The sequence below is a fragment of the Notolepis coatsorum genome, assembly GCF_963971535.1.
Source record: "Notolepis coatsorum genome assembly, contig: SCAFFOLD_604, whole genome shotgun sequence".
Taxonomy (NCBI): Eukaryota; Metazoa; Chordata; class Actinopteri; order Aulopiformes; family Paralepididae; genus Notolepis; species Notolepis coatsorum.
This window is the reverse complement of record NW_028170017.1, coordinates 17,501-30,000: the sequence shown is the minus strand read 5'-3', so window position 1 is coordinate 30,000 and position 12,500 is coordinate 17,501. Positions and strand designations below refer to the sequence as shown.

General features: G+C 41.0%; 1 protein-coding gene across 1 annotated transcript in view; it reads left to right on the top strand.

The window, feature by feature from the left end:
• Positions 1-12,500, top strand: part of LOC311248627 (neuropilin-2-like) — a gene marked incomplete at both ends in the record, with an annotated part of 102,502 nt that overhangs the window by 89,252 nt on the left and 750 nt on the right. Inside the window, 2 exons of the mRNA XM_084339483.1 lie at positions 374-529; positions 2,158-2,327. Of these exons, the coding sequence (XP_084195609.1) occupies positions 374-529; positions 2,158-2,327 (326 nt within the window). The remainder of the gene's footprint in view (positions 1-373; positions 530-2,157; positions 2,328-12,500) is intronic.

Genomic DNA, 12,500 nt, shown 5'->3' with positions numbered 1-12,500 from the left:
ATTTGTTTCAACTTAATTGTTGGTTTGGTTCACATATTTGTATTGTTATTATCTGCATTGCTTTTACCCTCTTTCCTTTTCTCTATGTTGTCTATTTTATCCTCATCGGTCTGTTTTACTGCCGTGAAGCACTTTGAGCTGCTGACTTCATTACTTCACTCATGACTAGTGTTTCCAGTAATGTTGTTGTCGTTGTTTCGGAGTAACGGTACATTTAACTAACCGGTTTACAGTTTATCGCATCAGGGAACTTTGACCGACTTCTAATGCTAGATTTAAGCTTAACTCCAGTTTAATTCACAACAGTATATTAATAACATCGACATGATTGTATTCTCAGTACCCATGACTTCCTGTTGTTTTCCTGTCATAGTGGGCCCTCTGATTGGTCGATACTGTGGGACCAGGGTTCCTCCTGAGATCCAGTCATCAACAGGAATTCTCTCCCTGGCCTTCCACACTGACATGGCTGTGGCCAAAGATGGCTTCTCAGCACGGTACAACATGACCCACAAAGAAGTCAGCGAGAGTAAGTCCTACAAAACTGTGTGTGTGTGTAACTCTTGTATAAGGGTTAAACTGATATCATATTTGCGGTCAGGTGGCGTAGCGGAGATTGCGCTCGTCACCAATGCAAGAGGCTGCGGTCTCGACTCCCGGAGTCAGCATTGCCTGCGCCTTTGGCCGGTCGTCATACTAACTCGTTTGGCTGGGTTAGGGGGAGGGAAGTCGTGGGTGGTAATCTGGCGTTGTGGACAGCGACGCCTACAGGTCAGGTCTGGGCGCCTGCTCAGCGAAAGGCAGGAAGTGGTGAAGGCAGCGTGACCTCCCACGCGTTACGCTTCACCAATGAGAGTCCTCGCTGCCAGGTGAAAAGAGAGCCACTGGCTGTCTCTGCATGTGTTGGAGGAAGCATGCTGTACACTTCAGGGTTCCCTTGTACTGACCAGTAGGGGGAACATGCGCACAACGACCAGGTAGGGGAGGGGGGGAATTGGCATAACGACTAAATTGGGATGGGCAGAAAAATCTAAAAATAAAAGAAAAACAAAAAAACTGATATCATATTTAGTTGGGAAACATTTGACCCTTTGTTCTGTCCATTATATATGAAATCCTTTGTTCTGTTCATTATTTATGAAATCCTTTGTCCTGTCCATTATATATGAACTCCTTTGTTCTGTTCATTATATATGAAATAATTTGTTCTGTTCATTATATATGAAATCCTTTGTTCTCTCCATTATATATGAAATAATTTGTTCTGTCCATCAGCATATTTAATATGTATACTGGTATCAGTGTATTTAATATGGATACTGGTAGCAGTGTATTTAATATGGATATTGGTATCAGTGTATTTAATATGGATATTGGTATCAGTGTATTTAATATGGATACTGGTATCAGTGTATTTAATATGGATACTGGTATCAGTGTATTTAATATGGATATTGGTATCAGTGTATTTAATATGGATATTGGTATCAGTGTATTTAATATGGATATTGGTATCAGTGTATTTAATATGGATACTGGTATCAGTGTATTTGATATGGATATTGGTATCAGTGTATTTGATATGGATATTGGTATCAGTGTATTTGGTGGATACTGGTATGAGTGTATTTGATATGGATATTGGTATCAGTGTATTTGATATGGATATTGGTATCAGTGTATTTGATATGGATATTGGTATCAGTGTATTTGATATGGATATTGGTATCAGTGTATTTGATATGGATATTGGTATCAGTGTATTTGGTGGATACTGGTATGAGTGTATTTTATATGGATATTGGTATCAGTGTATTTGATATGGATATTGGTATCAGTGTATTTGATATGGATATTGGTATCAGTGTATTTGATATGGATATTGGTATCAGTGTATTTGATATGGATATTGGTATCAGTGTATTTGATATGGATATTGGTATCAGTGTATTTGATATGGATATTGGTATCAGTGTATTTGGTGGATACTGGTATGAGTGTATTTGATATGGATATTGGTATCAGTGTATTTGATATGGATATTGGTATCAGTGTATTTGATATGGATATTGGTATCAGTGTATTTGGTAGATACTGGTACCAGTGAATGTTACGCACACTAACCCTAACCCTCTTGTTCTACTCCTCTCCTCGCAGCGTTCCACTGCAGCAATGCGTTTGGTCTGGAGTCGGGGAAGATCACGGATGACCAGATAACGGCCTCCTCGTCCTTCTACGACGACCGATGGCTGCCGCGCCAGGCTCGCCTCAACTACGACGACAACGGCTGGACGCCGAACGAGGACAGCAACAAGGAATACATTCAGGTGAGGGGCGGGGTTTTTATTAACGATCAGGACGACTCCCAATACCTTCAGGTGAGGGGCAAGGTTTTTATTAACAATGAGGACCACTCTCATTACCCCCTGACATGTACAACTCATATGCTGACATCTGGTTGTGGACTGGATGTTCATCTGTTGTAGGGCTGACCTTCGAAGCTATTTTTGGCAATCGAATCTTCGGGGGCCGAGCTTCGATTTTAATTCAAAGCTTAAAAAAAAAGTTTTTAACATTTTTACAATTTTTTATTAATTTTACATTTTTTTATCTTATGTTGTGGGACTTGTACAGCACTTTGGTAAACTTTGTTGTTTTTAAATGTGCTCTATAAATAAAGTGGATTGGATTAATTAATTAAGTAGCCCCTTTCGTGACTGTGACGCAGCCAACAAGGTTTCACTCGGCTGCGCTGCCTGGGTGCAGTGGGGCTGCTCTCACAGCCAACGACATGACATTACATAATTATGTTGCAACCTTCGTCTATCAAGCAAACAATTATATTATATTTATATGTAGTTGATAGAGACAAAGGCAGAATTCAACTTAATTTAGCACGTTTTATTAAGACATATTTTTATATGGGTCGGGACACTTTAAAAAAGCAGCACAATGAACACAAATCTGTCCGACATAGTCTTAAATAACAAACGGCATTGCTTCGCTTCTTCATCGACATGTCTGCTGCACATGTCCTTGTTGTTTTCAACACAGATAATCTCCACGTGCTTGTTGTAGAGAGGTGGAGTTGAGGCGCCGCTTACTTTCGTTTCATTGGAATGGAGGCAGGAAGGCGCCGCTTACTTTCGTTTCATTGGAATGGAGGCGCAAGATTTTGGAGACAAAAATAAAATAAAAAATTATTAATTTATTTTTATATTATTATTATTATTATTATTATTATTATTATTATTATTATTATTATTATTATTATTATTATTATTATTATTATTATTATTATTATTATTATTATTATTATTATATTTTTTTTTTTACTTCGATTTTTTTTTATGTTCGAAGCTTGTGCCATCAAACGAAGCTTCGAAGTATTTAAGACAGCCCTAATCTGTTGTTTATATTTCAACCTTGTGATCTGTGAAACAGTAGAGCTTCTGCAGACCTGCATTTAGGTTGACAGGTGCGTAGGAGACGATGCTGTCTTCTTTACTTGCAATTACAACATTTAATAGGAATAACATGTTGGTACAAGGACCTTCATGAGGTTACCTAGGTGATCTGTGAATTATATTGTCTATAAACTGTTGTCTGTTGTCTGGCAAGGTATCTCTGTTGACACTCTTTTCTGGTTAAATACAAAAGATAATAATATGAGGCCGGTGGCCTACTGGCCGAAATAATTTGTGTCACAGTCACTGAATGTCAACACGATGGTTGTTGTTGTTGTTGTTGTTGTTGTTGTTGTTGTTGTTGTTGTTGTTGTTGTTGTTGTTGTTGTTGTTGTTGTTGTTGTTGTTGTTGTTTTTGTATAGACCTGCTGATATAGCTTTTCCTAATGGTTATAGGAAAGCACAAATCACTTAAAAAGGTTCTTCCCTAGAGTATGATGGCAATCTCCTCTGGGTTTACCTACAATGTCTTCAAGAGGATTATGATTGGTTCATGTATGGACAGTGAGTTAGACTCCTAGTACTGTCTTCCTCTAAAGACATTCTTTATTGAATAATCGCTTCGTTTTGATCGCTTGTGCAAAAATGCAAAAGCGCCACTTTAAATCTTGTACTTACCAGATATGTGCTTATCATTTAAAATCTCATACCTACCAGAGATGTGCTTATCATTTAAAATCTCATACCTACCAGAGATGTGCTTATCATTTAAAATCTCATACCTACCAGAGATGTGCTTATCATTTAAAATATCATACTCTCCAAATATGTCGTTATCATTTTAAATCTTGTCACCAGAGATTTTCTTATAATTTTTCATGTAATAACTCATTCAGTATGAAAGAAACCCATAAAAATAGAGCAAATCTGTAGATAAACTGACTGCATTCTATCGCTGCATACTTGGCTGGGGATCTGTCAAACGACTGCTGCCCAGAAGAGCTTTGGGTCAGGAATTATCACTGTGTGAGGTTTATTAATATCTATGTTTACTGCTTCATTAATATCTATGTTTAGGAGCAACATGCCACAGTAAGGCATTGTTTCCTCTGTTCCATCGCTGCGGCAACCTTATGCCACTGATGTCACGCCTGAGTTATGGGGCTGGATGCGTGAGGGAGGGGCCAGCTGTGAGTGACAACAAGCAGGAGCAATCGATGCCACCCATAGAGGTTTTTAAATGTACAGGGCGGTGCTGCTTCTCATTCTGTAGCAGTGGGGCCACAATGTTAAAGGGATAGTAGACACTTTTAGACATCCTTTAAAGACACTATTTTCATCCATCCAAAAGTAGTAGTTTTGGATAATGGAAGCATGCAGAAAATGTTAGCGTTTAATAGCTAGTGCTATTGCTGGTAAAAGTCAATGGGATGATGTCTCAAAATGACATGCTTCATGTCCCCATTTAACGTCCACTAGCATGGCTAACAAATGTCCCCATTTAACGTCCACTAGCATGGCTAACAAATGTCCCCATTTAACGAGCATGGCTAACAAATGTCCCCATTTAACGTCCACTAGCATGGCTAACAAATGCTAATATTTTCTGCTTCTCAGAAATCAAGACACTAGTGCCTTTTGGATGACTTCCAGTTTGTGGCAAATCAAATAGGCATCTTAGAAAATGTAAACTATCCATTTCAGAACAGCTAAACCGGACACTGAAAACACAATTTATTAGTGGCGTTATCATCATCATTTATCAGATATTGAGAGAGATATAATGGGAGGTGTGGAAACCAAACTAAAGCTGAGCCACAAACACAGACAGAGGAACAGTGGACTCAGGCCGTGGACATGAGACATGAGACATGAGAACGCTGTGTCTCTTGATAGAGTCCTTTTATATTACACAGCCTCAGGCCAACCAAACCAAACAATCACAGCAACATCAGGAATGGAGACAAGTTATATCTGTCCCAGTTTCCCTCAGGCTGTGGATATGGTGTTCATGTCTAACATATTTCCACATTTCCCTCTCTCTCTCTCTCTCTCTCTCTCTCTCTCTCTCTCTCTCTCTCTCTCTCTCTCTCTCTCTCTCTCTCTCTCTCTCTCTCTCTCTCTCTCTCTCTATCTATATCTCGATCTCTCTTTCTGGCTAATTGTCTTTCCCACGTCTATTTGTCCCCAGTCATTGGTCAGTTGTATGGTCAGTATAATGGTCAGTGGTATGGTCAGTATAATGGTCAGTGGTATGGTCAGTATAATGGTCAGTTGTATGGTCAGTAGAATGGTCAGTATAATGGTCAGTGGTATGGTCAGTTGTATGGTCAGTATAATGGTCAGTGGTATGGTCAGTTGTATGGTCAGTATAATGGTCAGTGTATGGTCAGTGGTATGGTCAGTTGTATGGTCAGTATAATGGTCAGTGGTATGGTCAGTTGTATGGTCAGTATAATGGTCAGTGGTATGGTCAGTTGTATGGTCAGTATAATGGTCAGTATAATGGTCAGTATAATGGTCAGTATAATGGACAGTATAATGGTCAGCCGCCTGGTCAGTGGGTTCCTGCGTTCCTCTGAGGTTCTCAGCTGCTCTACTGTGTTAACACCTAGCAGAGAGAGAAACCATGTGTACTGTATGTATGTGTGTGTGTGTGTGTGTGTGTGTGTGTGTGTGTGTGTGTGTGTGTGTGTGTGTGTGTGTGTGTGTGTGGTGTGTGTGTGTGTGTGTGTGTGTGTGTGTGTGTGTGTGTGTGTGTGTGTGTGTGTGTGTGTGTGTGTGTGTGTGTGTGGCAGTCCTATCTTGACAAGCAGCTGTCATAAATGCCAACGTGCCTCTTCTGAATGCGTCTTGCACTCTCTGGCCTCTCATAACTATGTGTGTGTGTGTGTGTGTGTGTGTGTGTGTGTGTGTGTGTGTGTGTGTGTGTGTGTGTGTGTGTGTGTGTGTGTGTGTGTGTGTGTGTGTGTGTGTGTGTGTGTGTGTGTGTGTGTGTGTGTGTGTGTGTGTGTGTGTGTGTGTGTGTGTGTGTGTGTGTGTGTGTGTGTGTGTGTGTGTGTGTGTGTGTGTGTGTGTGTGTGTGTGTGTGTGTGTGTGTGTGTGTGTGTGTGTGTGTGTGTGTGTGTGTGTGTGTTGTGTGTGTGTGTGTGTGTGTGTGTGTGTGTGTGTGTGTGTGTGTGTGTGTGTGTGTGTGTGTGTGTGTGTGTGTGTTGTTTGGAGAGACGTGTGTCTCAGGCATGTTGGCCTCAGAGCCACGTGTGTGGCTTAAATATCTGTCTGTTCTGCTCTAATAACTGTCCTGAACCGTTCTATAGTTCTCTCATTTTCATTCTAGTCTGTTCTGCTCTGTCTAGTCTGTTCCGTTGCATTATATTCTATTCGATGTGGTTCTTCTCCTTCCTGTTATGCTATTCTGCTGTTTTCCCCTCTATTCCATGGAGGTGTGGGGTGGCGCAGACTGATGATGCGAGCGCTGGTGGCCGTGTGATTCTAACAGCTCAGTGATTGATGACAGACCTTCCCAGGGAATACTCACTTAGCAGCTATCTCTCTCTCTCTCTCTCTCTCTCTCTCTCTCTCTCTCTCTCTCTCTCTCTCTCTCTCTCTCTCTCTCTCTCTCTCTCTCTCTCTCTCTCTCTCTCTCTCTCTCTCTCTGACACCCCACCTCTCTCCTCTCTGTTCTGGGTTATTGATTAGTTGTCTGTCTGGCCCTAAGCGTGTGTGTGTGTGTGTGTGTGTGTGTGTGTGTGTGTGTGTGTGTGTGTGTGTGTGTGTTGGGAAGTAATCTAAAACACCTGTCTCACTGACAGATAACAAACGCAGCATTTTGCCTCCCTTCACGTTTTCCACCAAACACACGCACGCACACACACACACACACACACACACACACACACACACACACACAGACACACACACACACACACACACACACACACAGACACACACACACACACACCCACACACACACACACACACACACACACACACACACACACACACACACACACACACACACACTCATATACTTATATGCATTCTGTTCTGTAACTAAACCTAACCTTAACCTTAACACTTTGACTGCCATGAAACGTGTTTTGACGTCATTGCTGGCCATGCTCAAGTTGCCGGGGGACGCTGTACAGCGTCCTTATATCAATATTTCAAAAATCTGCGATCGGATTCATATGTCCCCTCCGCTGGCCTGAGATCCACCAGCAGGACCCACTGAGCTCTCTGGCGGTTCAGGAGCGCCATCTGGTGGCCGATCGGCGCAATCGCTTTAACAGGAAGTGGCATAGAGGTTGTGCTACGTCCGTAGTACTTCCGGGTGCTCTCTATAGGTCCCGCCACTCTGGCTCGTCACGCTACACAGTGATCGATTGCCAATAACTCGATAAACAACATGATTTGGACGTATATACCATTATACAAGCTGGAGATGGACCGGGTAAATTTACATCCCATAATGATAAGATTTCAACTCTACGATGATCGCCCAACGGCGCGCAGAGACTGGGGTGAGTTTCAGCGTGTAACGTTACCGTCTTCGATACTAACTGCTATTATCAACATTTGACCCACATTAGATGATTGGTATAACGCTGCCCACGGAATTATAAACGGCCCCTAGCCCATCCGGTCAACATCAGATGACGTGTAGTAACTTCTAGAAGTACGTCTAGTTGTAATTTTTTATATCGCGCTGATTGCCATAAAACTGTATTGCATCATCAATATAATGTATTTGGGGCTATAGATCACGTTCTGGAGAAAGCTGCAGAAAGAGATGAAAACATACCTATACATTAGACCATACTTTACTATGAATATGTGAATGAAAAAGTTTAACGTTGCTACACAATGAACAATACATATAGGACTTTGAATGGGCCCTAATAATGGCAATGTAGCAATAGAATTTAAAAAGTTATAGCCCTGCAAAGAAGGGGACTTTCTCCATAGACAAATAGCGCTGGCAATCTATGGTATACCAAAGTGTTAACCATCGAACATAGCTCCAAATGTCCTCATTTGGTAGCATGTCCTGATTTTGTGAGTGTGGAGTCTTGAAATTGTCCTTATTTTTCACATAAACGAGGTACCACCCCCCCCCCCCCACACACACACACACACACCATGGCTGATTAAGCTGGTGTTCTACAGTGTGAGAGGATAATAAACTGTAGTGGAAGCTCACCGCTCGTCATCAGTTTAAATAATCATCTGTTAAGCCACCTGCCTAATTAACTAAATACAGCTTTCAGTTAGAGAAATGTGTTTATTTGCACTCGGAGGGAATGGAGTTTAATTTGTCTGAAAGAGAGACACGTAATATTGAAATGTACTGAAATCTACCAACAGTATAGACACATGCATCTCCATATAAAGTCACAAGGAGCCCTGATACCATGATAAGCCCACAGCCGGCTAACCACTTCACCTAAAAGATCCTTTGTGTTTCACATTTTAGATCATTGGACTTGAAGACCATGTGGTTGAGGCCATGGTTAACACTGGGGGAAAACAGCAACGTTGTATTTTCGAATCATTACGTTTGCATGTCCAAGTTAAAAGGAAACGCCGTTTTGGCAGGAAAACGCGTTAACAATTGTTTGTATTGAGCCGCATTGTATTGTACCCATTCTGCAATCTGTTAAATAACGTTTTCATCCATTCATTCCGCTAGCATTAACGTTACTAGGTTAATGTACGATAGCCACAATGCTATACTGTTATAATGGCATATCCCAATCACGTTAAGCTAACAAAATCGGCAATCTTTTTGTGAGACTAAACTCCGCTCTTGGTGGTCAATTGTGTTGATGTTAGTTTTGTTTCATCAACAAATCATCAACAAATGAGGCAGAACACACAGTGAATGTATCCGTTTTTGTTTATTGCACTTTGTTTCTTGCTGAATAATAAATGCTATGTAGCTAAATGGCTCATGCGAGGTATTTAAAGATGGTGGCTTTCTGAGATTTTTAGCAGGATGTGGAGTGACTCGTTCAACCTTTCTGATTGGTTGAAAATGGCCTTCATGTTTGAACTACATCGCCACCTACTGCTTTGGCATTGTACTACATGTATATACATCACTCGGTGCTCACGAGACAAAACGACGTCTAACTTGCCTGCCATTACGCATCGTTCTGAAAAGCTAAATGAAACGCTTCATTTTTGGCAATAGTGTAACCGCAGCCTCATCTACAGGGTCCTTGTTTCCGGGACGTATCAAATAAGAACTGTGAACACTCTAAGTCTCTAAATGATGTTCTTATTCCAACATAATGACTGATTGAAAATATTAAACAGTGCATAGATACATTTGCCTGTAGCTACAAAGGAATGCTAGCCATGTATTCTTTCATTTATTTGCATTTATCTTAAATTTTTTGGACCTTTATGGTGTTCTTGTTCTGTTCTTGACTTATTGTTATGTTTTCTTCTTGACTTGTTTAAAGAAGACCTGTACGGCCCATGGGGACATTAACGTGTGTTGTCGGGCCTTATAAATAAATTTGATTTGATTTGATTATGTAGCTTGCTGGCTCATTTGAACAACATTCACAGAATGCTAGCCATGTAGCTTACTGGCTCATTTTAACAACATTTTGCAGAATGCTAGCTATGTAGCTTACTGGCTCATTTTAACAACATTTGCAGAATGCTAGCCATGTAGCTTAGTGGCTCATTTGAACAAAATTAGGCTAGGCATGCAGCCACGAATAGACCACTAATGAAAACGTAATATTTTTCTCTAAAATGATTAATGAAAAATGTCATAGACTAATATAAAATGAAAATTAGGTTTATTGCAAATGTTGAGTTTACAGTGAACCGCACTGATCCCAAGAGCGAGCGAGCTAGCTGACCAAACACTGTTGCCGTCCCTCAATTTATACATGTACGTGCTGATTTTCTGATCATGCTGCCTATTTTTCACCTTATGACCATTGGAATATGTTTGGGTGTATTTCTCTATGTCCATGTCTATGTATGTCTAGTTTGATATGTGTAGGTGGGATAGGTCTAAGTCTCTTACCTAAGTATTTGTGGGTGTGTGTTCATGGCTATCATGTCTTATCTTATGCAAGTGCCTGAATGCGTGTGTGGGTGTCTTCTGTCTGTGTCTTTTAATTTCACTGAGTAATTAATTACTTTGTCCCCTTTAACACTTTCTTCGCCAGGCTTATGTACATCATTATACCCTTCTCTGCCAGCTCTATTTGTCTATGGAGAAGTTCCCCTTCTTTGCAGTGCTATAACTTTTTAAATTGTATTGCTAAATTGACATTACTATGGCCCATTCAACGTCAATTATCTATCGTTCAGGATGTGGGAACGTTATACTTTTTCATTCACATATTCATACTAAAATACGGTCTAAAGTATAAATATGTTTTTATCGTTTTCTGCAGCATTCTCCAGAACGTGATTTATAGCCCTAAATGCATTATATTGATGATCAAATACAGTTTGATAGCGATCTGCGCGAGATAAAAAATGTCAAATGTACGGTGCTTCTAGAAGTCACTACTTATCATCTGATGTTGACCGGATGGGGGGGGGGGGGGTCGTTTATAATTCTGTGGCCAATGTTAGATGATTCATCTAGTGTGGTGATATGATCATTAGAGCAGTTTGTATCGAACACGGTAAAAAAAAACCGCTGAAACTCACCGCAGCTTCCTCGTAGCGTTGGGCGATGAGCGTGGAGCAAAAATATTCCTCTTATGGGATGTTGAAATATGCGATCCATCTCCAGGTTGTATAATAGTATATACGTCCAAATCATGTTGTTTATCGAGTTATTGTAATTGATCACTATCCATTGTGTCGCGCTCGAGTCCCGGGACCTATAGCGGAGTGATCGGACCGAATTTGGATGAGCACCAGTTTCCGTTTCCGTTTCCGGTTTGGGCGATCCGCCGATCGGCCACCAGATGGCGCTCTTGAACCGTTAGAGAGTTGAGAGGGGATCAACAGTAGATCTCAAGTCTCCGGGGAGAAATATGATTGCGATCACAGATTTAGAAATATTGATCTCAATGACGTGTTACGGCGTCAATTGGCAGAATTAGCATGGGCGGGAATGACGAGTTTAGGCGTCCTTGGCGGTCAAAGTGTTAACTAAAGCTATTGTCATGGTTACAAGTGGGTTGCAGTGTTTACACCCTGTTTACACCCTAGGTGGGGGGAGAACCCATCATTGAAGGCATTGCTGCAAAGTTTTCAAACAGAATGTCACTTTCTGTACACAGAAGAATCTCTTTCATGGCCTTATTGGTATGAAGTAGGGCTGTCCCCGACTAAGGATTTGGATAGACGACTATGATTGCCGAAATGAGCCGATAGTCGGCTATGACATTTAAAAAATATATTTTTTAAGTATAATAATATTATTTTTTTTATCATTCCATTTGGGCTGTGGGGGTGCTTAATGTCTGAAGGAGTCGACGGAAGGCTTGTTGTCCTCTGCAAAAGCATGCAATTGGTCCACTGATGGATACATCTTGATATTTGTCTACAGTGTGTTCATTAGACGGGTGAAATCCTCTTTCAGTGCCTCTGTGCCTGTTTTCTTAGGCAGTTAGCCTCTGGTATGCGTGCCATTAGCGTTAGCCACGCTTCTAGGCCTCTTTTCTTTTGGAAAGAATGATAAAAAAAAATATATATATATAAATATATTTATAATCGTTTTTTTTTTTTGTATTCTAAGAGGTTGGCAGTCGACTACGGCTCCTTTCGATCGATTAGTCGACTATTCGACTAATAGGCGTCAGCCCTAGTATGAGATATGATAAAAGGTCATACACAATATAATAACCGTCTATTAATATGTTGTACCGGTACATATACATTGACGATTCATTTCCAACATTACCCCCCCTGGTCAGGACAGGGTGGGGATTATGTCCTACTGTACAAGCCCCCAATCAGTACTATTGATCTGGAGAAGAGGGCGGACAGAAGGGGAGGGATAGCGAGATCTCTCTCTCTCTCTCTCTCTCTCTCTCTCTCTCTCTCTCTCTCTCTCTCTCTCTCTCTCTCTCTCTCTCTCTCTCTCTCTCTCTCCCTCAATTT